Raw genomic sequence first — 26,583 nt, 5'->3', positions numbered from 1 at the left:
ACATAGAACAATACAAAATGCACTATGAATTGCATTAGATACAAGATTATCACAAGTCTCTTTGTTATCCAATTTTGACTCACATATTGTCTGCCAACCTAACTCTTTCCACCCTAGATGGACATAATATGTTGTCTCATTTTGTCTGATTATTGTGAATTAACCGAGGTCCAAGAAATGCTCCTTGTAGAACAGTAAAAAATTACATGTTATCAGCATTGGATCATAGATGGTGATGTTACCAATCCAACTCCGTCAATAAGAGATTCCAAAAGCATTGAAAATCTCCCACCTAGCTTCCATTCCCCCTAGTCTAACTGCCACACAATAAAGGTAATTCAAACTAGAGGAAACAGAGAGATTTTCATTGATCAACTCTGTTCATGTGCAATAGTACATTTTAATACATGGGGGAAAAATTCCATCCGAGAATGTCCTAATGTGGCCAAATTCGAACAGGAGATAATTTCATCTCACAACTCTATATCCTAATCTCAGAAAAAGATCTATATCTTACAAAAAAAGGAACTTGACAGGACAAGTCAAAAAAAAAAAAAAAGGTGAGGAACAACCCAGCAGTTACATTTCCCCGAAACAACCAATGAAATAATTATAGAACCCCGTCATTATACAACCCCAAGTAATTGTGCAGCTCAGTGCTCTCTCACTGTGTAACGTAACACAGGCAAATGATTCTCTTGCTGCAACCTTTTTGTTGACATGCTATCCCGTTAATAAGAGAACTCATGCCCTCGAAGTGAAATGTACTTCTTGACCCAGATGGCAATGTCCTCAGCACAAGCCTGAGCCTGTGGGGTCTTCAGAAGCATGTCAAGAGTTGCAAATTCATGAACAGCATCCTTGTATTCAAGAACTGGTGCGTCAACATTCACCTTCCTAAGCTCCTCAGAGTAAGCAATGGCTCGGTCTCTCATCCAGTCATGTTCAGCCACCACTGTCAATGTTGGGGGCATGTGCTTTAAAGGAGGCCCCCTGCCTGGGACAAGGGGGTTGGCAGCTGGGTGGTCAAGGCTGAACTCTTCCTCTGGAAGGAAGAGTTTCCATGCAAGCATGCACATCTGCTTATCATAGAAGTAGGAATTTGCCAGTTTTATCTCAGAATGTGTGGGGACACTCCCAATGAAGAATGGATACATCAAAACCTGTGCTACAACCTTAACTGGGTCCAATAGCTTGCCTGCCTCTACAGCTTTTCGAGCAACATAGTCTGCAATATTTGCACCACAACTCACTCCGAGTAGAACACATCTGTTTGAATAATGAAGTTAGAAATTTCACAACAGACGAACATGCTTTATTCTTATGGTGATTTTGAACACAAAAAAAAGCTAAATATAAATGAAAAGAATATCTATAAGTACATATACACATTTTTTTTTTAATTACAGGAAAAAAATGGAAATCATAAACTTTGAAAACAGAATATAGAGCTTAGTAAAAGCATCTTCACTCAGTACATACTTTTGGTAACAAAAAAAGTTTGCACAGTGAAATTTAGCCTGCTTCAGGCACCCTGCTCATTGGGAAAATATATCCTATTTTATTTTTCCCATTATTAACAACAAGGTCCTGTTTACTAAATGAGTTCAGTGCTTCTCTCTAACCCACATAAACATGGGTAACATCTTAAATTTTTTACTTCACCACCTCTACCTTTATCAGTAATCATGCAACAAAAATACCAGGTTACCAAATTTGTACTAGCTTTAGAACACACACATAGAAGCCCAGCAATAGAACTCAACACGAATGAATGAATACACAATTGACAAGTAGATAAAAAGGAGCAAGTGCAGCAAAATTATCTGTTCAATATACATTAGAAAAATTAGGAAAAATCCATTAATGGAAACAACTGTAGCCATTTCAAGATGCTTAGTTTCAACTGCTTCTTCCTTTACTCAAGCTTAGAGATTATAATCTCTATCAAGTTATTCCAATTTCCAGAATCAGCTAAATTCTGATCACAAAAATATTTTAATTAGTGATGCCCAGATCAAGGTCTTTATGTTAACATCATATAATATTTTGAAAAATCTTCTTCTTGTGCTTCCCCCCCTCTAGAAGTAACCAATAAGCTTTCTACCCAAAATCTCAAATTAGTCAGGAGGCAGCCCAATCACACTCAACAAGGCATTGATTTCAAGAATACACCCTTTTTGGACAAGACTCCCAAAGTGTTCACCTGAAATCTTGGTCTCTCAAGCTCATATTTTACCATCTACCACTGCACTTATGTAATAGACATAACCATTGTCTAAAAGTGACTATCTAATATCTATAACTATAACAGCTCTACTAAATGGCAATAATGAACCGAACAAGACAAAAACAAGGGGAAAGGGGAGGAGGGGACAGGGAACTTTTTCTGAGCTCATCACATTCTCAGAAAAGTATACATACTGCTAAAATTTACCATCTCACTTATCTCTTTGCTTACATGAATGACACCCCCGCCCTTCTGCCCCACAACTGGGTTGTTAACAAATTATGTCTAATTCTTTGAACCATTAAATTCATCACGCTCTCCTGCTAATAATGCCTCATGGTATCTGAAATAGGCCCTGAGCAAAGTACCACACTATGGCACAATCTTTTAAGAGGAAATGAAGTATTGAAGGCACAAATGGTAGATAAAAAGCCAATGGTTGATTTTATAAGAAAAACAATAATTAAAACAGAGAATGCATTTGTGCATTTTGAATAACCAATCTCCACAATAAAGACACAATGAAATATTACTTCTGCTTTTGAATTGACTAGATGAATCTTGAAACAAGTAATTCTTTCGAAGCCTTGAGGATGAAATTTCAAGTGAAAGAACCAAAAGGAACTTTGAAGTTTAGCAAGTTCAGACGTTCAGTATGCTGAAGAATTACTTGTATATTTCAGCTTTAATGTTTCACTAGACCCCATGAGATAATTGATATAGTTATGCAGAAGTTTTGCTGTTTCACTAGACACTATAAGCTAATTGAAAATTCTACTAAAAATAAATTAAAAAAAATCCAATAAAAAGGATGTAAACTTAACTATCAATGCACTTGAAGCCCATCCAACGTTGTCTATTTAAGGACAGGACAAAAAATCTTTGGACCAACCAAGAAATCAATACAAACCCATAAACCAATAAACTGAAATATAATCATATGCTTGTCAAAAGCAAACAGCGCTCAAAATTAATCCATTTGTTAGCTTAACAATATCAATCCTGTCTAAAACTTTATGGCCATCTCCCATTTGACCACCTGCATTTCCTACAAAGCTAATCATGTTTATTTCCCAACTTCTTCCTATTTCACCAAATCGGCAATTCAGGCAACAATGTATTATACATAAAATGCAGATCAGGAATTCACTTCCAACATTATGGAAGCAATGTCCAGAATCCAGAATCCTACCATAATTGTCTCCTATTTCAAAGAAAATTAATGGTATAGCAACTTTAGCATATATTCTTTTACAAAAACGTTCCAGAAGAGCACAAAATCCAAACAGAAGAATGTATATACAATATGATCAAAAAGAAAAAGAAAAGAAAGAAGAAAAACAAGAAGCTAATCTACTAACCTGGATGGATCACCATGTGCTGCAAGCCACGGCTCCACCATGGATGCTCCAAAGGAGTCCACAATATGGCGTTGAATATCAGCCTTCTTGAACTCCGTGCCACCCTTGGCATTTCCCATGGATTTACTGCACTCAGCCAAATTTGCCTGCTTCCCCAACCAATTCAAAACCTTCAGCCCATCATCAAAAGCAGCTGGATACCTGTTCTCGGGAGCCAATCTATACCCAACAGCCACCACAACCACATCACAGAGTTTCGCAATCCTTCTACAAAAAAAATCATTAGCCACCGAATCATTGCTCCCACTCACCCATCCACCCCCGTGGAACTGCAACATTATTGGTAATTTCCGCGACTTATCAAAGGACGGTGAGTACCCTCTATAGACTCCACCGACACCGTCCGATCTCAAATTGAAAGCCTCCATATCATAGCCGCAACCGTAGCTGTGCCTTCTAGACTCTTCCCTGGGCGATGATACGGTACTGCTATTTGTAGCTGAGGGGCCAAGGCCATTACTGCGTAGAGTCTGGAGGTGGTGGTTGGCGATGAAGGCAGTGGGGTTGTCATTTTGATCGGGATTAAGCCATTTAGAATTAGGCTTGGATTTAACTTTAGATTGGGGCTTAGAATCAGGTTCAGGTGGATTAAGAGCGGACTCAGGGAGGAAGATCCGTATTGAGAGAGAGGTAAAAGGGTCGATATGAATATCCTTGGTGGCGACGCCATCGGCAAAGGAAGGATTAGGAGCGGAGACAGACTCCTCGGGTCGGGTGGTAACGCCGAAGGGATTAGTATCATCATGGGGGGTTTGGATCCGATTCTGCAAACGGTGCTTCAAGAGGAACTTGAAGAAGACACTGTATAACTTGACAGCCACGCTTGGCATTTCTCCTTCTCCCTCTCTCTCTCTCTCCAGATTTTGTGCTTGTGCTCACTGGGTCCGGATAGAGAGGAAATGGAGGATTGATAGGTGGTGATTTTTGTACGTATTTTCAGGGATTAAGAAGAATGCAAGGTTAGATTAATTATAGGATAAAGTTAAAAATTGGGGATTTTACATTGGATTAGGGTTTTTATAAAACTATGGTTTGCTTTGGCTTTTTTGAATCTGATTGATTTCAAGGGCAACTGAGAGAGATGACGGTCGATGGATGATGATGACAATGAATAATGGTGGGCTGCTGCTTTCTGTTGGTTTTTTCTTTTTTCTTTTTTTTAATATATATAAGTTTTTTTAAGGCTAGGCGTGATGTTGCGACTGTGAGATTAGATATTATTTGCTTTTGTAAGTTGTGCTTTTGAGACTACATTACCCCTGGAGTCAGGTCAGCCACGCTTGATGATACTCAAAAGGTACAACATCTACAAGCACTTGATAGATTGCGTTGGAAATATAAAAGGATATATAGTACAATATTACATATTTATTTAATTAAATTTTTTTAATTAAATTTTCGCTTATTTTAAATGCAAAATATATATTTTTTTACTTTTAAATTTCACTAAAAAAATTTTATAATCTCTTAAATTTTTAAAATTTTTCATGAAAAAATTTAATTCTTATAAACGTTTAATAATACATATGAACTTCTATAAAAACCATCTTAATTTTTATAAAAATAAAATTAAAATATTTTTAAATTTTAATTAATAAATTATTATATAGACAAATAAAAAAATATCTTAATTTTATTTTTATAAAAATTAAAGTATATCATAAAATACTTATGTGAATTAAGATATATGATATAATATTTTAAAATTTTAGAATGCCATAATCATTATCATTAAATTATAACCCCTGCCTTTTTCATATTAAAATATTTCAAGATTTAATTTTATTTGATAAAATAGAAGCATTCAATCACTATTTTACTTTTTAATCACTAATTTTTTTTCATTACAAATAGGGCCATATATTAATACTGAGATACTGAGGAAGAAAAAAAATCCAAACATTTGCATGAATGGCATGTTCCTATGTAATTCTCATCAATAGTTAAAGGATAGGCTTATTTCAAGTAGGTGTGGTGTGGGGATCCACACCTTACCATGCCAGTAAAATTAATTATAATAGCAAGATTTATATTTGCAACTTGTACCTGTTCCTAGAAAGAAAAAAGAAAAAAGAAAAAAAAAATCCCTTCAATAATTGCAATCAACTCTGACCTGGCTACATTCTTTTTTTCAACACTATCCTCAAAATTAAAATTGTACAATCAAAAGTTTTTTTTTTTTTTTGGGTTGTTTCTGAACTTCATTGTTTGCTCAAGTACATGAGCATACTTTTCATTAAACCAGAAGCAATTAACAATTGTACATTGAGTTCAAGCTTTCTTTGTCACCCTGCTCAAAACATTAAACATCACAAGCTCATTTTTAGTCACAGAACTGAACTTTAGATATTCTCTTACCCATTTGTTTCTCCATCCTATCTGTTGCATGCTGTCCTCCAGGATTAAGCAAAATGCGATTTCGTCCCACTGCAATCATGGTGCCTTCCCCACATTGTGTCCTAATTAGATGGCAAACCAAAAACTCTGAAGAAGGTTTAGGTGAATATGCAAGAAAATCAACAATTAGCTTCACAATCCAGCTCTTCATTCACCACCCCCATCCATCGCTCGCATTGCAAACCAACCACCAACCGAACCAAAGAAACAGCAATGACTGGTGAGAGTTTCCAACTATCTAGCCAGAGGGCGCACGTGGCATAATTTTCGGGGAGACGAGCACTGGCTCATTACTTGCAGCCTTCACTGCAGCAATCTCTTCTAAGCGTTTCCATGTGGTTTCACGTTTGACCTTCGTCTCCTTCTCCCGTGTTTCATCTTCCTGAAACTTGACCAGGCACTCCTCGAAGAGTTCCGGATCAATATCAGAGAAGATCTTGTGAATGTTTAGAGTCAAGCTTTGTACTGCCTGATTCCAATGCTGTCTTGCATTTCTCTCCAAGGCAGGGAAGATGATTGGCAGTGTAACTTTGCGATTCTGTCTTATCAGGTTCTCAATGTGATCATTGTTCCATAAAAACAAAGCCCTCTCTGCCACCTACAAATAAAAAGAATGAAAAATTAGTGGAGAAAGCAACACAAATTTATAATACTACAACCCAAACTATAAACAGAAATTTAAGTCTATCTATACCCCTGGCTTTGAACAGAAATTCAAGTCTTTTCATTTGACATGATTCCACAGGTAGCACCAAAAACAGAAGTTTTTCCCATTAAAAAGGCAATGTTACTTCTGGCTATTAGCCAACAGCATGCATACCACAAAATGATTGACTGTGTGGGCAAATATTGGGTATGTGCTTGCCATTTTTTTTTTTTTGGTGTGGGGTTTTTAAAGCCTTTAGAAGGCTTAACACTACCATTGAATGTTCATTTTAATCACTGTCAAATATCTTGAAACTTTAATCAGGATTCTATGAAAGCACCCAATTACAGGGAAAAAAAATGCCATCAAATCATACTAGAAACAAGTGCACCAATCCAATACGACCAAACTGCAAACAAGCAACCCTATTTTATTACATCAACTAACTTCCAGAGATAATGTAAACAAAAAATAAGGCAAAAAAAGTGAAGTGGCTGCAGCACAAGGGCATGCAAAAGAAGACAAAGGAGAAACAAAAGGAAAAAAATGAGCAAGCCAGGAAGTTTTTGGGCCATGTAGTGAAAAGAAATAGAGCCAAAAGCCAAAAGCCCAGTGAAGAAATGCCAAGGACATTCAAAACTTGCAGATTTCTCTCATCAGAGATTGTTTTCAGAAAAGAATGTAGATAACTGAAAGCCCATTCAACCAGCATAGAGCTCAACCAAACCTCATGGGTGCCAATATATGATCACTCATTTTGCACCATTCCTATCCATCAGAAGTAAGATCCTGGCCCAAGTCCACAATATTACCATCTTCCATAATTTGAATCCTTAGGTTCCACTTGTCTTTGATGCCCTTCACTCGTAACAAGCCATTTTTCCTTCATCTGTCCTCAGTTCAATCCATTTCTCCATGTTTAAGTTCATAGCTTTTCCTGCAATATCCACCCATCTTATCTCTGCAACAATCATTGTTTGGCATGTTTCTTTATTGCTCAACACTCTTTGCATAAACAACAGCTTTTCGTTTAAGTTTAATTGAAAAACTGAACTGTGACATAAGAACTCCATATTCGTAAAATACAAGCTATAAGCTAAAGAAAATCCTTCCTACTGAATCCAAGTGACTGCCACCCCCTATCTCTGATTCACACGACTGCCACTTCCTACCACTGCTATCAACACTTCTAGCTTTACATCAATGCATGCTCATACTAAAATAAATAAAAGAAGGGGACACAAAACAAGGGCAATGTCTGGTAAAATTATTCAGTATTCAAATATGACCAACACATTACCCACATACTAAACCTTATATAATAGGTACTTTTTTTCTTTCATGTTGTTCTAAAAATCCTCACAGGTGAAATCATGGTCCTGAAATCCAAGTATCACCATCAATAGGTATCACAAAAGTAAATTGCTCCATCATAATAATAAACAGAAAACATGACCCCCAATAATCCATCTCTGACCCATATTCCAAAGATGGTTTGCTTCAAGTTAGTGTGGTGATCGATATCAGAACAACAGGCTTGAGTCCATTTGTATACATAATACTCAAACTGAGCACATTCCTAACAAAATTAAGAAACCAATATATTCAGGCAGCCAACATCTATAAATCCAATTTTCCAAATCACCCAACTCCGAGGCCTAATTACCAATACACATAAATTTGAGGCTTTTGCTACAAATTCTCAATGGAACATACAAAGACAAAAACTACTAAGAGTTTTCGGTCAGAATTAAAAGATAATGATCCTTTCACTTCTTGAAGATTATTCTGGCCTTTACTGGCTCATCCATGCATCTAGCATTATTAATGGTTGAAATAGCACCAGTACGGAAACAAAGCAATTTACAAAATGGTGCGCTCAGTCTACTTTATCACTCTTGTGTTCTGTCATTACCATCTGATTTGTCTTTTATTAAGTACACTGCACCCTGCCACCATCAAAAGATACTGTGCCATTTAATTGATTCATCATATCTGATTCTTTTGATTTTGTCCCATGTTGATGCAGTAAAGGAAAACTCAATTTAGGAATTATTTTGATTTAATTTTTCATTGTAAATTCTATTATGAAGTTTAGATTTCCATTTCTTAGGAATTTTATTATTATTTAGGAATAGTTAAAAAGTTTTAGATTCCTATTATTTAGGAATAATTAAAAAGTTCTATTAGGTTTGTATTTTCCCAGTTAGTATTGGTTTCTCTTATTCTGGGATTCCTAATCCTAATACTAGTAGGACTAGTTATTAGACTATAAATACCTATATATTCTAGGTATTCTAGTAGAGCTTATCATTACTGGTATTGACAATTGAAAATTAGTAGAACTTGAGAGATTATTTCTTTTTTCATTTGATTGTTATTTGTGACTATCAAGAAACCACTCAACCTAAAAGTTTAAGCTTGTAGGTGAGAGCCCAAAGAATAGTTTTATATCTCTAACACATCCCTGCACACAAATACCTACTAGACTTGAAACACGAACAGGCATAAGCCCACTTTGCCTTGTGTTGAAATATTTAATCAATAAATGAGGGTTGCAGGGATTCAAACTATAGACCTTTTTGTTTAAGAGGCTCTAATACCATGTCAAGAGACCACTCAATGTAAAAGCTTAAACTTGTAGGTGAAAGCCTAAAGAATAATTTTATATCTCTAATACAGCTCTGCAAATGAATTTTAGATGGTATCAAGGCAGGTTATATTCTGAGACTTAAAAAGCATGATGGGCAATATCATAGTGAGTCAGACCTAGTGGATCCATGGGTTAGTAAAGAGAATTAGACCAGTAGGGGCGAGTCAAAAAGAAAAGACTAAACTCCAGTGGATGGATCACGCATGTAGTAAAAGTAACAACTAGATGTATAAAGTTAAGTCCATTCCAGTAGCATTTGAAGGGGAGAGTTGGATGTCCCCACATCGGTAACAAATAAGAAAAAAGAGAGAGAGAGAGAGAGAGAGAGAGAGAGAGTGTATAGCAAATGGAAAGCCAAGTCAAATTGGTTATAGCCATTTGGAGGAAGCATTCTCAAGCTCAACACATAAATCTTGCCAACAGTCACCCTCACTATCTGGGTCAAAAATTTCACAATGACTACATCAAATTGGTATCATAGCAAGTTCGGCTGAGATTTCTTAATCTCTCCCCCAGTCTTGTGGTCATTTTTTCATCCACCAAACACATTCAGCTAGTTAGGTTGCGTTGATTTCTTGGAACATAGCAAAGTGATTTTATGGCCTAGAGTTAACGTGATTTAGAATTTGAAAGGATACAACTTTCCTCATGAAATCCAGTCACTTTGCAACTAAAAAACAACAGTAACGCTTTTCAAGTGAGACAAAATCACATCATTTAAAACAACCTTTCAACCTTTCAACCAACTTAACACGAATCTTAAGTTGGGGAAGCAGATTTTTCTTTCACAAGGACAAAAAAGGGATAACTTCTGCAACAATGAGAGGGCAGAGTCAACAAAGCAGTGGCAGATTTTCTTTCCCACAGTGCCAAAATTTAAAAGCAACGGCAGATTTCTTTCCCACAGTGCCAGAATTTGCAACTAGATGCTATGTGGACCAAAATCCAAAGATTACAAGCTGAAATCGATTCTTACAATGTACAATTAGATGACATATATATTATTTAAGAGATGCATAAGATGGAGGGAGAGATAACTCAAAGCACGGAAGAAGGAATATAAGTTTCAACAAGCTTATTGGAAAACTTTTTTTATTCAACCACCAATAAGTTCTAACTATTTGGCTTAGATGCTTTCTCAAATCTTCAACTAGAACAAAAATCTCAAGAAAAAGATGAGATATGCTTGGATATGATTGAAGCAACATTGGAAGCACTATTGTGAGTTTTAGAAGGTGTCATTATACCTCAAAAGCATGCAATAACAAAGTTTCACAATGATGAACAAAAAAAGCAGCTTGAAGAATCTGAAACTTTGATTGTTGAGCCCTTCAAATGTTGAAAATTGTTAGAATTGCTAGATTTGTGACTCAAAATCTTAGTGGACTTTGAAAGAGACCTTTTCCTACTTAGAGTGAGAGATATTTTTCAATATGATGGAAGATTATTTTCTATATTATGTAGAACTCTTATTTTATTATTCCTAAATTGAGTTGGACTCCTAATTAGATTAGAACTGAGAGGACTAATACTACAAATAAGAGCATTGTAGAGAGATTATTTGGCTTTCGCCCATTAAAGAAAGGGGCATTTGCCCATACAAGGAGTGACTTTCACTCATTGAGGAGAGTGGATTCTGCCCATTGATGATAGAGGTTTTTCTGCCCATGGAGAGGGGTTTTACCCATTGATGAGAGTAGCTTTTGCCTAAGAAAGAAAATGTTTTTTTCCGTTGAGGAGAATGGTACTTGTCTATTGTAGTTAAATAGTGGAAGAGAGGCTTCAGTCTAAGGTGAAGAAAGAGCATAGTCCAAGAAGTAGAGACTATTGTCCATTGCAGTCCTATAGAAGAGAAGGGGATTCGGCCTAAGGTAGAGAAAAGGCATAGAATCCAAAAGGAAAGAATTCTAGTATATTGATAAGAGCTCTTTCCTATGTAGTTGAATACATGATGGGTAGTTAGTTTGAGCTTATAATTGTTGATTATTTTACTAAAGATGGTGGAATATGGCATGCCCATAGACATAGTCGTATGCTGAGAGGATAGTTTACACGCTTCCGCGAAACACAACAAAAACTAAGATGAAAAGCCTAAGTTGGAAAATTTTGAATAACCTATTCCAAAGAAAGAAGATAATGAGAATGAGAAAGAAAAGTTTGAGGAATCAATCATAAGGAAAGAAGAAAAACAAACCATAGCGAAGACAATGGAAATTGAAGATTTAACTAATTCTCTTGTTGCTGGTGAATTGAAGAGTCTTTCAATATGTTTTGATATTCCCAAGGATGTGAGGGGAAAAAATGAAATTCATCGTTTAGATCATATTGTTACCATCAAAGAAGATACCGTTGCTTGATCTCCAAATCCGGTTCTTGATTCTTTGGCACTACAAACCTTGAGGTCGAGTTTTCTCCAATCGAGGGAAAGTGATGCAGTCAAGGAAAACACAAGTTAGGAATTATTACAATTTAATTTTTCATTATAAAATTAAGATCTTTAGTTCAGATTTTCTAGTACAATTTCTATTCAAAAGTTTATATTTTTAGTATTTTCCTAGTTAGTATTGATTTAATGTTTTCTTATTTTGGGAATTCCTAATCCTTATTCTAGCAAGATTAGTTATTAGACTATAAATACCTATGTAATGTAGGTGTTCTAGTAAAGTTTATTATTATTGATATTGACAATTGAGAATTAATAGGATTTGAGAGTTCATTTTATTGCAACTCAAATATGCAATAGCGTGTGACTTGGCATCGCATTGACAAGAGGAAAATAAATTAAAATCGAGACAACAGAAGAAGAGGAAAAAAAAAAAAGAAATACGGAAAAGGAACAACAAAAATTAAAATGAAGGATATTATCCAAAAAAAATGAATGTTGTTTCTCACTTGTAATAAAATGCAGAAACAAGACTAATCATTTAGTTCAAATAACTAGAGCTCAGTCTGCTCTTTGTTCAAAGACTCTCATGAAAAGCAAAGATGAACAGGAAAAGATTATAGGTAAAAAATTGATGAAAAAATTTTACAACCTACCTGAAAATGTGAACTGCTCAAGCAACGGCCAATCTGGCGGAACAATGGTACCATGCAGCGCTGAAACTCAGCAGGCTGAGTCACTTCTAAAACTTCTTCCAGTTCACCTAAGAACATAACCTCTTTCGAACTATTTGTAATAGGCCAATATTTTAGCATCCCACGTATAACTGTATCAGCAAGCTTGCAGTCTTTCTCCACAAACTGTGTAATGCAGTATGATAATTGCTGGTGGTACATGGGTAAGCATTTTGGCTTGTGTAATGGAATGAGTGCTCGAACAAGAAAAAGCTTGTGCTCTTCTTTCAGAGGCAGGGCAAACCCATTAATTATACTTCCCAGAATCTCCAATAGCTCAGCAATCCCATTATGCTTCTCAGTTTCAAATATTAAACGATAAAAGATGTTGTTAATTGCCTTCCTGATGAATGGACGGTGCACCATGAATTTCCCATAAATACGGTGCAGAACCGTTTTCAAATACTCCCTCTCTCTAGGATCCTCCGAATCAAAAAGATCTAACAACCTGAGAACAAAAGAGTGATCAATGTACCTCTTAGCCAATTTTGCATCTGTCTCAGGTGACGCTACAAACCTCAGAAGAAATTCATACACAACTTGTAAATGAGGCCATGCAGGGTCCATTGAGGGCTCATCCTCTTCCAAATCAAAGGCTTCTAAGACTTTGTTCTCCCGTGGTGGAGAAGAGAGTGTCCTAAACAAATTTATGGACACCATCTTAATCATTTCTTGCATCATAGTTTCTGAGAATTTCCCATTTGCAGAAGAAACATAATCCACAAGCTCTACCAGTGTTTGTCGCTTGATGTCCTTCTCTTTGAAGTTCTTAGTAGGGTCACTGAAGCCAAACACAAAGCAACATAAGTTCAGCTTTCGGATAAACAAATTCTGCTTCTCAGAATTAGGAACATCTCTAAAACTAGGCAAGGCTTCATAAGGAGGAGGCTGACTCCCATTCAGCTTTGAATTAACAACTTGGGAAAGCTCATTGCCATAATTTGATCCTAAATTTGAAGTTGAATTAAACCCTGCTAATGATGTAGCACCTTGGCTTGCATAACGATTGCCGGATAAATCATTGTTTCTTGAGCTAGAAAAAGCATTTGATGAGGAGGTAGAGGTTCCACCTCCCTCACGATTCTCAGATGACTTTGATGGCTTCCTTGGGAACCTATTGAATATCTGTTTGATCATTACTTAAATGGCGTATAATATCTCCTGCTCAGACACCTGAACCTATCCAACACACACTCCTAGAAAAGCAAAAGCAGCGACAACAATAGAGAAGAGAGACAATCTGTGGAGGCAAAATGAAGAGAAAACAGCAAAACAATTTCAAGCCAGAACTAGTTTTCCACCACCGAGATAATCCGACCCATATTGTTGTCACTGCACAAAACAAGATTCATTTTCAAAAATAGGAAAGGGGAACATAAAATGCCATTCCAAGCCAGAAGTTACAGTACATTTAATTTTGAATCTATTACACAAACAAAACAAAACCTCTAACCTTTTTCATCTCCAAAATATTAGAACGATGCTTTACACTTCTACACCCATAAAGGGAACAAAAAAAGAAAATGGAATCCTTAGGCTTGAATAGAGAAACCCAGATGCATTAAACATTAACAAATCAGGAACTACTTGATAAATCTTCAGATTTAAACAATGTGATAAAACTCCTGACAATCTAACCCGTCCATTCAATTTGCTGAAAAGAGGAAGGGATAACGGATATTCACCTCTATCACTGTCTCTCTCTCCTTCAAAGATGAGAATAATTTAGCTCGATGAAAAGGTAACAAGATCTGGGTATTGATCTGGAGAACCAAAATAAGCAAAAGTAACCTACACATATAAAAAACTGAAAAAGCGATGAACAAATTACACATTTAACTAGCATTAACAACTAAAAGCAGATATAGATTCAGACGAAAACGATGAAAAAAAAAAGGCAAAGGGAAATTTAATACAAAAGATAAAAGAACAAAAAGAAAAAAAGAAAACGATGACTATCATCCATATCCACACTTACAGAAAAGTTCAATTGCCCATTTCCCTGTGTAGGGTGCCAAAGAAGAAAAGAGGGATCAAATAAACAGTCAGAAAAAAACAATCACTGGTGGTTGTTGCTGCCGCTGCTGCTATGTTGTGGTAGCTGAATTAACTGTTCTTGGTTTGCTTCCTTTTCTCATTTTCTTTCTAAAGTTTCTATCTCAGGAATTTCAACCTCAAACCCACAGTAGTTTCCGTTTGTCAGATTCCTTTCAGTTCTTTTTTTTTTTTTCCCCAGATAAAGATACAAAACCAATTTACCAAAACACCCTTCACCTCCCATTTTATACTACGAAAGAAAGGAAAAGGTCACAACTGGAATTGGATAAACTATAATTACACGCGCCAGTCGTCTGCGAAAGTGGATTTTTCAATCTTGCAAAGCATGTATGCCCTCTGTTCGTTTAGTCTTTACAGATTTGAAAGCTCCAAAACCTCTCGTTGGCAGAGATTTTCGCTGAGATTGTGTAAACACCCACGCGCTTCATGGAGCGTGAAGTACTATCTTAATCACTGAAGAAAATTGCTCTAAGTGCAGTTGCTTGAATTTCAAGTTTTTTTTTTTTTTTTAAGTTGTAAAATCATTAGAATCTTGAATTCTAATCATCATTAATTACTAATTATATTTTCTGGAGGCAATTATACAAATGACAAATAGCACCAGCAAATCAAAACCAAAGATGCTTTTTAATTTACCAAAATAAACATCCCACCCTCATTTAGTAATTATACAGTAAACCCCATTATTCCAAGTAGATAGAATTCGTGGAATAATAAGTTCTTAAAAAATTGTACATATAATTAAATACAATTATTAGAAAAAAAAAATTGTTTTCCACTTCTAACGATGGAATTACACTTTCTTGCATCACTTGTCTTGAGAATTCTAGCAACGATCTCAATTTTTGCCTCGTGCTTCACCTTTCATGTCACATCTGCGTCGAATTAAGCTTCTACTAAGTTTAGCAATCAATTATCAACACTCGTCAATCAGCAATCAAACATGAACTATTAATAATTAAAGAATTATAAGCCAACAATTGTGCAAATCAAACATCCCAAATTAATGATTAAAAACTCAAAAGCCAGAAACTTACTCTCAACAAGTTCTAATTTGCGCTCATGATGTTGTTTTCTTAAGTTCCATTTGGAACATCTTGATCATAACTAATTTTGGGTTATGAGCCAAGTGACATTCACTGAGGCAAACTAGTAAAGAAGCAAGTTTCTGTATATGGGTAAACTATGAGGAGAGAAGAAATGAGTGACATAACAAGAATGAAAAATAAACTTGACCTTAAACAGGGATCACCATCATAACCAAAAATAGTTTGAGATTGCAATGCTGTTCTTTTATTTTTCTTCTTGTCTGAATCATTGCAGTGTATATAAACTCCAAGGGGATCGGTAAAGGATCCCACCAGAATCCAACACTGGATTTGACAAATGAAATGCTAGTCCAACATCCCTTTGGGCCACTAAACTGAGAAATCTCATGCTCAAAAAGAATGGAAAGATACGAATTCCCTGCAATTAGTGAAAGTGATACTATCACTTATTAACAATAAAACCCAATACGGCAATACCCCATGGAGCTATATGACCATGAATTGGAGATGTCAACAGTTACCATATCAACAACCTACCATCACCTAAAAGAACCTGTAAAAATTAATAAACTCATCGGACTTCAGTGCCAATCAACGCAAGCCCCATTTTCTAATCAACTTCAACGGTAACCATTTCAAATGTATTGGAAATTTTAAACAAAAGTAACAATCTTTACAAAACCTGACCCAAACACTCTTTAACATGCCCCAAACTGAATTTAGATACGATCAATTCAGAGAGCATATATGAGTGAGCATGGTATCTTGTGGTGACCTTTGCATCAATGCCAACTCACAAAAGTCATACAAAAAAATCGCGGTTAATGCCAACAATAATAGTTAAGTTTATACTAAGAGTAACATGATTGTTTAGAACAAATGGAAATGTCTAAAATATCACATCAAGGCACAAATTCGAATTCAGCAGCCCACATCTTCCTACTTGATTGGATCACTTGGGAAAAAAAGAATGGAAATTATACTTACATAAAAATGTAAATAAAAAAGCAAAGATTCATTCCTTGTGTTTGATCAATTACCTAAATACACAATCAAATCCGATATACACATCTATCAAATACAGAAGGATCAGTTAATCAACAATCGATCTTGACAGTTACCTGCAGCCATACAACAGAGTGCAGACGTAAGGCCTCATATCCATCAGATTAAGAATGGAAATGCACAAGATTGTCATCTTATAATCTCAAAGGCAATAATTTCTCCCTAAACAATTATCCAGAAGAATAAGCACAATAATCTGATTGGCTTCAATTGTGGCCTACAAGATCCTCATACAAGTTGCCAAATGAAAAGGCCAGCTTGAGTTCTAGGTGATGTCCAGTATTAAGGACAGCACTGGACTGGTCCACATTTTCCCCGAAACAATAAAATATAAACTGCGCCAAAAATGAGGTCAGAAAGGTACAGAAGTGGAAGGAGGAACGCACAACCATCACCCGTACAACAAATCAGTAGGCATGGAGAAAATCCCAATCACTGAATGAAAACAAAACCATCACAATGACCAATCATCTTCTCAGGACTGTGAGAGCAACACTTCCTAAACACCACTTTCAATGATCCATTAAGGCAGTTTCGGTTTCTGACAATGGAGCTGCAAGAAAATTAAAGAAACTTATCTGTGAGTTGTGACATGTCTTTATTTTAAAAAGGATATTGGGAAAATGAAGAAAAGAAACAATAGCAATAAAGCAAAGAACAAGAAAAAAAAAATTTTTCCTCTCAGCCATCAGTATGACTCATGAAGGATGTGCAAATTTTCCATTTCTTTCTTTCCTTTCCTTTTTCTTTTTTTTTTTTGTTGGGTTTGGGGGGGGAGGAGGAAGCATCCAATTAAAGAATGAACAAATTTCTATTTTAGTACAGATCTTCAGATTTCTACATGGAGCTCTCTTACCAACTTTGCCCAGAAATTCAAGGTTGGGACCAACAAATTATCCTTGGCCATACATGGCAGGTCTTAATACTAACAAACCAACCCATTTTGCATGTGCACACGGGAAGGTTCAAGAGAAAGAGAGAGGGGTCACAAATTAACTATCCAAGTTTCCATAGATTTTAAAAAGCAACAAATCAAAGAAAATCTAAACATAATTGATCTATGAAGTAAATAACCTGACATGCCAATGCAGAAACTTGCTGCCGCTAGCTTGGAACAAAAAGAATTTGTGTTCAAAGCTATAAAAATATCACTGTAAATTATACACAAAATACACCTAGATTTGACTGTGAGGAGGTCTTAAACAATGATGAAACATACGTATAACAGGGATGACTTGCAGTAAAGTAACATACCAAGTAAATCCTCATACGATTCTGCTAACAGGGATGTGTCCATTAGCAAAAGTGGTGAGAAGACCTGATCATGAGGTTCCTCAATATCATAAAAAGACCTATGTCCATCAGACATTGCACCATTTGAGCCAGCAGCTGAAAGAAAGCCATTTATGTGGTCATAATCAGCAAGACAATCCAAATTATTTAAAATGTCCGGTACATCATTATAATTGCTCCCAACTTTACTATCAGGAGCATGATTCTCAAGCATGGCAGTGTCCTTTTGAGATGTAATCCATCTTTTACACATCCTTGAAGCTGCTCTGTTTTCCAGGCCCAGGCGAGAAAACCCAGTTGCTGTTAGAGGTAAAAAGAAGTGTTCAGAACTTTCATCGGTGTGACTGTCTCGCGATGATTCCGAATTCAAGGATTGGGTAGACAGAGCTGCTTCTCTTACAGATCTTTTTAAGTTTTGTACATAAGAATTATCACTATCTACAAACACACAAAATTAAGAGTCAATCTCCACTTGAAGCTCTGAAAAGACAACAATTTTTGGTAACAGAACAAACAAATGCCTTCAGCAGACCGATATGCGGCAAAGAAGTGCATCAAACCTTGTGATGTATTATCTAAGCGACTATTTGATAAAGGCTGGTCCAGAGAGTTCCTTTCAGACATAGTTTCTATCTGATTGGTTTGGGGAGCTAAAGTGTGCCTCTTTTGCATGTTTCCACCTTTTACTGAAGAATTTGGGGTCAAACTGAATAACTGTGGTAGTTTTAAAGCTGGAGGACTAGCAGACGCCTTGTCAAGATGAAAAGTAGACATTTTTGAAGTCACCTCAGCAAAATCATCTGAGCTACTTTCCTAATAATTCCAAAAAGAAAAATCAATTCCATATAAGGAATTCATAAGGTCGGGCACAATGCTTTACATGAAAAAATCATCTGCCAAACAATTACCAAGGTCTTTCCACTGCTCTGAGCCTGTATAGGTGAGGTTGCTCGACCACGATGCTGGGGCATTGGTGGAAGGCTGGAGGATATATTATTTACTTTCTCTGTACACTCTGCTATTGACTTTTGTATTGCTGGAGCAACTTCCTTAAGTTGATTAATAAGCACCTGACAGAAGTATTTAAATGGGATGAACATGGCATCAAGTAAATATAAGAAAGCATAGTGATCTAAAGAACATTAATGTAGGAGTCACAGCTGCACTTCAAGTGCAATCTAGAATCATAACATAAAAACAAACTATTACAACAGATATCAGGTCCTACTCACAAAATACTAGAAACTCAAAGGAACCACACAATAATAATAAAATAAATAAATAAATAATACAATAATTTTGCATCTCCAAGGAGGAATCTGCATAAAGCATGAATATTACTGTTATAATATATAGCAGTAGAGCCTAATTCTTGACTATAATGACCAAAGAGAATCAGCTATCTTAATTATGAGGTTCTAGAATTAAAATCTATAACAATATCTTAGGACAATAATCAACATGCAACTAACATGAAGTACCCTCACAGTTTGAGCAGTAATCATTGCATGACATCCTTGATCCATGAATGCAAGGGCAAAAGCTCAAAGAATGAGCATTGACTATCACATTATCAACACAAATACACGAAAACACAACAGGGAATAGGTCTGTGAAATGTCAAATATGTTCAAAAGTTTCAATCCAACAGAATCAGAAAATTGAAATCATCCTACTTCATGTTGGAGTTCTTCAGCTTTTACTGGAAGCTCTTCACTGATATACAAAGATTATCCTTTTACCTGAAAACTAGCCAGGTGTTGCTGATGTTCAGCAAGAGTTGCAGCTAAAGACTCAACATGTCCACTTGCACCAGCCTCATGTGCACTTCGTAATAAATCTGGACCTTCTCCATCATTAGCTTTGGCCTGCAAAATAATTGTTACACAATAGCTCTTAATTATATCATCAATGCTTAGCAAGTTCCAATAAGCATTTGATAATTCTTAAATATACATTGACTTAACCGGTTCACTACACCCCCCCTTTTTTTACACAAATTCTGTTAACATTTTTTGGAGACAGTATATCTACTTGTTGCTTTCCAAACTGCAATGGCTTTCACCTTTTAGTAACTTTTGTTAATGATAATTTTTCAATTATAATAAATTATGCATGGAAAAATAAAAATTGACAAAACATTCAGGGATATAACAAAATGGATATAACAAAACGTCCTAAATAGAATTTGCTTAGCATTTCTTGTTTATCATTCCAAACCCTAATGATAGTAGGATTACAAATACCCTATAAATACTAGTCTTCTAGGTATTTTGGAGAGACCTTTTTTCTATGATTTACAATTAAATTAAGAATTAAGAAAATTGAGAATTTGTTTCTCTTCCCCTTTATTGGCTCTAAAACATATTTCATGGAGGACATGCAATGGCATGCAGAAAAGTAAACTTTTACAAATTAGCGAATTACCAATTACATAACAATGCTTATGACCACAGAAAAGTCAACTTTTACAAATTAGTGAATTAGCAATTACACAACAATGGTTATGATCACAAAAAGAAAATAGCATACCAGATGAAGCGACTGTTTATGAATACGTTGCAATGCATGTGTCCAACGCCTAATAATTTCTGCTACATCAACAGAGGTGTGGACTCTTCCCCCTCTATCATCCACCAGAGACTGTGTGTCACCATTTGCTTGTAGATGGGATGAATCCAAATTGTTCTTCAGCTTTTCCCTATTTACATTTATATTTGAACCATCATTTTCTTCCTTGTCACCTAAATGTGTATCTGGAAAGGGACCTTGAGAACTTTGGTCTATAGCCGAGAGCAAAGATGATCCAGAGATACGATATCTATAAAGAAAACATTAAGCATGAAGATTTTAGGTGGATAAATACCATCTAAAGCATCCAAAATGACATCTAACGATAATTACCTATGCTCCCGATGAGCTATTAAGTCCTCAATTGGGCCCGAAGCAAGAACTTCATGTTGACCTGTAAAAGGAGACACGATATATTCTGGTTTATTCAATGAAGTCATGGGAATGAAACATAATATCATCATTTCAGCTAAAATTTCATTCTTTTATTTAAAAAAAAAAAATTAGTTAAAATCAATCTAAGTTTATTAGGTAGAGTAAATACCATTTTGTCACTGTATTAGGATCGGCATTCATATACAGCCTCTCCCTCTCTCTCATTTGTTTTAAAATAGGTTTGACATGTTTCCATAGTAAAAACTTCAAAACACTAAAGTTAAGCTGCTGTTTGCAACATCTAAATGGTTGTATTAAGGAAGAAAAAAAAAACACCACAATGCCCAACAAACACTAACATAGTTAAATTTTGTAGGTAACAAGAAAAAGAAACTATAATGATTTTCAACATACTTTTACGCGCTAATATAGACTCCCACAAGCGAGTAGCCTTTGAAACTAAATGAGCATTCTGACTAGAACTTGATACAAGATCATCCCACAATTCTCCTTCCAACTTTACTTTGTTCCTCAAATCATGCAGTTTTTCAAGTTCTTGCTGCAAATAAGCCTGGCATCCAGGTTTCCACAGAAAAAAGTGAACAAAAACTCAGTTGTTGTCTGCTGAAACTTTCACAAAAATGTCAAGGAGTTTCCCCTTTACCTCTTCAGCACAAAGACCACGAAACTCTGCAGTCATGTCATGAGCCAAATTGGACCACATAGCCTGTCTCTGCACAGCTGTTTCTGCATTCTTAAGAAACCTCCTTCTTTCAAGGGCTATTCTAGCCTGTTTAAAATAGGAGTTTCAAATCATCGCTACTGAAATTCAAGCAAAAACTTCTAGAAATTACCACTAAATGGAAACATATAGATACAGTGAATGTAATTTTGTTAATAAAAGAGAATTTAGTCAAAAGTTCATAATAAATAGTCCAACTATTTTCCTAAACACTGTCCAGTCTATGATTGTATACTGTACCATGGAAATTTAATGCAGCAGCACCAAGAAGGCAATATGGATAATAACTTCTACCAAAGGTAATTTGCACAGCAATCAGTGTCATCAAAAGCACTAGGCGCCCTCAAGGCGAGAAGGTCCTCTATTGCCCGAGGAGGTAGGCACTCACCTTAGCACTTGCCCAAGTGAAGTGAGGTACTAATTTATTCTAAAATAATAAATAATTGAATATACAATGTAAAAAAGTCTAACATATTACACAATCAATAAATTGCCAAATTTCATATTCATGTTTCATAATATATTATATGTTTTGAGCTTTAAGATCAAAAACATTCCTCTAATAACACAAAATGTTAAAGCAAAAACCATAAAGCACATAATATAATTTAAAATTCTAGATGCATTGTTAATTTCTTTCATTATGTCATGCAAACTAAAAATCCTGATTCTCTAGTCATCATATGGATGCCAATTGCCAAAAGGTGAAAATAGATGAAAATAGATCAAGTTAGCTTCGTTCTTTCTCAAGTTCTTTTTCCTTTGAAAATTTCTTGCCTTTTTCTCGACTGGAGGCACTTCCCCTGGCTCCGCCTAGGTGCCAAGGCAACGCCTAGTTGAAGGCAACTTGCCTGGAGTCTTCCCAAGCGAGGTGCCGGGATTTTGCCTTGCCGGGCGCCTCTTGACAACAATGATATCAATCAGATATAAAGCTACAGAAAAAGCGTATGTCTCCTTAATTCTATTCAAAAAGCCACATAACATTAAAGCACATAAAAATAAGAAGTATAACACTTCAAAGGGAGAAAAACAAGAACTTGCACACTCAGGATGTCAGTCCTTTTTTTGGGTGCTTTAGTTCATGTCTACATTAGATATCAAAATCATACTTATATTATCATCCTCTTTTTTTCTTAATTTATGAATTTTAAAGGATGACAAGGAGGTGCAGCTCATCTTGTCACCCATATCAGGACCTCAACTACCCTTTTACTCAAGTAAGACCTATTTATGGACTCCAAAAGCCTATTATCAGTACCCTTTAAAATTGAGATTGGCATTATAATTATGGTCAAAAGAGATGTTTCAACACCTTTTTAGAAGTGCTATCCTAAACCAAAGCTTTTAGGATGTGTAACTGAAAAGAATAATAACTAAACAACTATGCTGGTACTATCAAATGAAAATTACCTCATTGGTGAATTTAAAATATTACAATATTTTACATCACATGCCATTGACTAAAATAGATTTCTGACGCTTGGCTATTTTAAACATAAGTTAAACAAAATGACATAATTTGTATTACCTTCGTTACGGGAAGCAGTGTAGCTGCGTGCTGAAAGGCTACATCAGTTAGGGATGCAGGCAATGGGTTGGAAGCTACATCAGTAGCAAATGTCCGTCTATGAACCTCCCGCAGAGCATGCAAAGAAAGTTGCCATAAAAGTTCAACAAACCTGCCGTGAAATCAGAAGCTCAATACATAAATAAAATACCAAATTAGCTAGCATGCATAATTTAACTACTTGTGAATTTTAAAAAATTCACAACAATCAGCATCCAGGTTCAAATTTAATGACTTATATAGCCCTCAAATTTCTCAAGTTCTTTCACATTCACACACATGCAAAACCCAAGCAAAATAGATACACAGTGCACATGTTAAACCACGACTTTTGTTACTGCATTTCATGAAGAAACATTAGTTTTATATAGTCAATTGGACTAAATGCTAGAAATATTTTCATATAGCATTCTCATGAATTCATATATAAAGGCAATTTTCACAATCCTTAACTTCCCATCTTGCAGTATGAGAACTAAACCCTCTACTCAAATGAATTGGCTTGGTGAAGAAGACTAAGATATGTTGAACACTCACATCTGCATTTGCATTTATATACCCTAGCTTCCCAAAAACTAAATGTAAATTCACTTCCAGACAGAAGACAAAAACATATATCACTAGAACCCACCTCGGTCCACAGCAAGTAGCAAGCGAAGAAACCCTCGAATTGCTCCGTGGAAGCGCCCCTTGAGATTCGAGCTCACTGATAATCCCTTGGACAACCTAACAACCAAAAAACTTCCAATTCAAATCCAATACAAAACACAACTCCAAAACAAAATCAAAATCAAATCAATCAGCAAAAACAAATCTCAAATCTTCAGAACCAACATAAACACAATTCAATCGAATCAAACTCTTGAAGTAAAACCTTAACCTTACCTTACGAAAATCACGCGACTGCGCAGAATCGAAAATCGGCCATACTTTATCGAAATCCTGAGAGATCGCAGCATTAGCAACAGAAAACTAAACGAATAAACACTTGTACTAAACAGAAAAGCATAGAATTAAAACAAATATTCCTGCACATATGCAGGATTGCAAGGAGGAAAATGCATACTTTGGCGGATTGAACGGGGCCGCGAAGGGATGAGAGGATGAAATAGAGGAGCTGCTCGCCCAATTTAGGATTGGAGTGGCGGAAGAGTCCGACTCGAGGAGTGCCGTTGGAAGCTCCAAGTCCGATAATGTTCGGATCCAGGCCTAAAAGCAAGCAGTTGGTGTACATTGCGCTTTCTAGCTCTATCTCTCTCTCCTTATCTCTGTCCATCGTCATCTAAATTTCGACCTCCGCACTCTCTCTTCAGATTTCTCCTTCTGCTCCGTCGTTCTCTCTCCTGTCTGCTTTGCTTCTCCTGGTTCTGTTTTTTTTTTTATTTCTTTATTTCGATTTAAATTTTTTAAAAAATGAAGGTCCCTGAGGAGTTTCTTAATGTCGAGATGGACCCAAGTAATTGAGAGCGAATTGGGGCAAGTTTTATATATTTTAAAACTTTAAGGGCTTCATTTGGGAGTTTTAGTTTTTGAAAATGGGGCCCGGAGGGATAATAAAGCCATCAAGGGAGTCACGTTTTGGCAAATTTTAAAAAACGGAAGAGTCAGGCAATAAAAAAAAAAAAAAAGGAAATAACGGTTGATGCTAACGTGCGCCTGTTATACTGTTGCCGAATGCCGGCCAGCTTCAAATCGTTTAGGTGTCGTCACCTCATAGCCAATTCAGTTGAATTTTTTTTTTATGAATTAAAAATCTAAAATTTTGTAAAATTTTTAATTTTTTTAATTTCATAAAAATATAATAAATCAAATAATAATTAATAAATTACATAATAAAAAATAATTATTTTATTTTTTATTATAATACCTTATAATAGATAGTTAGAAAATTCTAACTAGATGATTTCTATTTTTTACCCGTTAAGAATTAAAAAAAATAATTGATTAATGTTTTTAATTTTATTAATTTAATTTTTAATATTTTATATTTATTTAACTTTAGTAATCTATTCATTTTAAAGATATTTTAAAGATAAAATCATTAAAAATTAGCTATATTGAAAAAATCACTAGTTTTAAGCTTTGAAAAGCTAGCTTTTGATGATTAGAACATGATACAACCATTTGGAGTGGAATTATAATATTTAATTTAATTTAAACGAAATTAACTTTTCTATTTAAATTAAATTTAATGCGATAATTGATTCCATTCCATTATTATTTTTTAAAAAAATTTCAAATTAAATTTTTTAGTGGCATTGAATTTGATGGTGATTGACTATTGCATTGTTACTTTACTTGAGTGCTAAATAATCTCACTTAAAGAAGACAAAAGGAATATTGCTAAAGAGGTTAACATACTTAGGAGGTGGGTATTCCTTTTGTTTTATCAACTAAACTTTTAAAGGAAAATTATTATTTAATTAATATATTTTAATAAAATTAATTATTTGATCTTTATATTTTAAAATATATTATTTAGTTTATATATTTTATTTTTTTATTAAACTATTTAGTTATTTTATTAAATTTTTTTATTAATTAACACATATTAAATTATTATTTAATTTCTTTATTTTATTGAAATTAATTAATTAATTTTATATTTTGAAAAATATAACCCTGAATGAAAATGAAAAACTTGATGTGTGGAGAATAAAGGTAAATTTACATTTTTTTATAAATTGTTTAAATACTTTTATTTAATTTCATATGTATATTTTTATATTTTCTCTATTGAAAAATAGTTTTTCTAAATTATCCTCTTGATTATTCTAGCAAATTAATTATATTTTTTTTCACCTACAACTTGTATCACTTTCTTTCAAAAGATAGAAAATAGATAGAGAATGAGGGAGGAAATGATGTTGGTGTAAAGGAGAAAAGACAAGAGCATAAAGGATTAGGACAATTTGTATATAAATAAATAATAGGTGTAACTAAAAAGTTAATAAAATCAAATTACATAAACTAGCTAAGGTATTTTTTAAAATTCAGACCAACTAATTAATTACTTATACTATAATAAAGGGATTAAACGGTAGTTTGATTGGCATTAAATCCTTTAACTAATGAAAAATTTAATAAATGGACTAAATAGTTTAATATAAATAAAATATAGAGTCTAAAGAATGTATTTTCAAAATACAGGAATCAATTAATTAATTTTATTAAAATATAAAGATTAAATAATAATTTTTTAATTTTAAAATTAATTCACAACATACATTAATTGAGTTGAGACACTTATCATTTGTCATAATATAATATTATGGGTGTAGCTATTATAAGCTTTATGGGTGTAGCTATTATAAGCTCGAACAAATATGATAATAAGTTTAATAATTATTTGATTAAATATTTATATTTAAATTTGTATACTTTTTATAAATATTTTAA

At 34.7% G+C, this 26,583-nt stretch overlaps 3 protein-coding genes across 6 annotated transcripts; all 3 read right to left on the bottom strand.

Annotated features, from left to right (window-relative positions):
• Positions 1-344: 344 nt before the first annotated feature.
• Positions 345-4,811, bottom strand: LOC110656612 (probable carboxylesterase 11). Its single transcript, XM_021813483.2, has 2 exons — positions 3,592-4,811; positions 345-1,269 (listed from the first exon to the last, which is right to left on the bottom strand). The coding sequence occupies exons 1-2, from the start codon at positions 4,479-4,481 to the stop codon at positions 732-734; spliced, it is 1,428 nt and encodes a 475-aa protein (XP_021669175.1). The 5' UTR covers positions 4,482-4,811; the 3' UTR covers positions 345-731.
• A 915-nt stretch (positions 4,812-5,726) lies between these two features.
• On the bottom strand, positions 5,727-14,697 carry LOC110656610 (serine/threonine protein phosphatase 2A 57 kDa regulatory subunit B' theta isoform). Of its 4 annotated transcripts, none has more exons than XM_058136061.1 (4): positions 14,443-14,697; positions 14,150-14,271; positions 12,387-13,796; positions 5,727-6,646 (listed from the first exon to the last, which is right to left on the bottom strand). In XM_058136061.1, the coding sequence occupies exons 3-4, from the start codon at positions 13,599-13,601 to the stop codon at positions 6,287-6,289; spliced, it is 1,575 nt and encodes a 524-aa protein (XP_057992044.1). In that variant the 5' UTR covers positions 13,602-13,796; positions 14,150-14,271; positions 14,443-14,697; the 3' UTR covers positions 5,727-6,286. The 4 variants fall into 4 exon arrangements, with proteins under 4 accessions (XP_057992044.1, XP_057992043.1, XP_057992042.1 ...); XM_058136060.1 differs by having other exon boundaries at positions 14,150-14,255; XM_058136059.1 differs by having other exon boundaries at positions 14,150-14,227.
• Positions 14,698-16,527: 1,830 nt separating this feature from the next.
• Positions 16,528-24,566, bottom strand: LOC110656613 (AUGMIN subunit 6). Its single transcript, XM_021813484.2, has 13 exons — positions 24,251-24,566; positions 24,070-24,126; positions 23,816-23,910; positions 23,146-23,296; positions 21,540-21,665; positions 21,290-21,446; positions 20,834-20,894; positions 20,462-20,750; positions 19,672-19,797; positions 18,838-18,999; positions 18,490-18,742; positions 17,891-18,367; positions 16,528-17,189 (listed from the first exon to the last, which is right to left on the bottom strand). The coding sequence occupies exons 1-13, from the start codon at positions 24,464-24,466 to the stop codon at positions 17,149-17,151; spliced, it is 2,211 nt and encodes a 736-aa protein (XP_021669176.2). The 5' UTR covers positions 24,467-24,566; the 3' UTR covers positions 16,528-17,148.
• Between the last annotated feature and the right edge of the window lie 2,017 nt (positions 24,567-26,583).

The sequence above is a fragment of the Hevea brasiliensis genome, chromosome 15, assembly GCF_030052815.1.
Source record: "Hevea brasiliensis isolate MT/VB/25A 57/8 chromosome 15, ASM3005281v1, whole genome shotgun sequence".
NCBI lineage: Eukaryota > Viridiplantae > Streptophyta > Magnoliopsida > Malpighiales > Euphorbiaceae > Hevea > Hevea brasiliensis.
Note: the sequence above shows the minus strand (reverse complement) of the source record. Positions and strands in the feature narration are given on the sequence as shown.

Coding starts and splice junctions, on each gene's coding strand:
- LOC110656612 (XM_021813483.2), bottom strand. CDS start 4,481: ATGCCAAGCGTGGCTGTCAAGTTATACAGTGTCTTCTTCAAGTTCCTC. Junction 1,270..3,591: donor GCACATGGTGATCCATCCAG/GTTAGTAGATTA, acceptor TTATTCAAACAG/ATGTGTTCTACTCGGAGTGA.
- LOC110656610 (XM_058136061.1), bottom strand. CDS start 13,601: ATGATCAAACAGATATTCAATAGGTTCCCAAGGAAGCCATCAAAGTCA. Junction 6,647..12,386: donor TGAGCAGTTCACATTTTCAG/GTAGGTTGTAAA, acceptor TTTTATTTGTAG/GTGGCAGAGAGGGCTTTGTT.
- LOC110656613 (XM_021813484.2), bottom strand. CDS start 24,466: ATGACGATGGACAGAGATAAGGAGAGAGAGATAGAGCTAGAAAGCGCA. Junction 23,297..23,815: donor GCTACTTGCTGTGGACCGAG/GTGGGTTCTAGT, acceptor ATTTCACGGCAG/GTTTGTTGAACTTTTATGGC. Junction 21,666..23,145: donor CACTGCTTCCCGTAACGAAG/GTAATACAAATT, acceptor TATTTTAAACAG/GCTAGAATAGCCCTTGAAAG.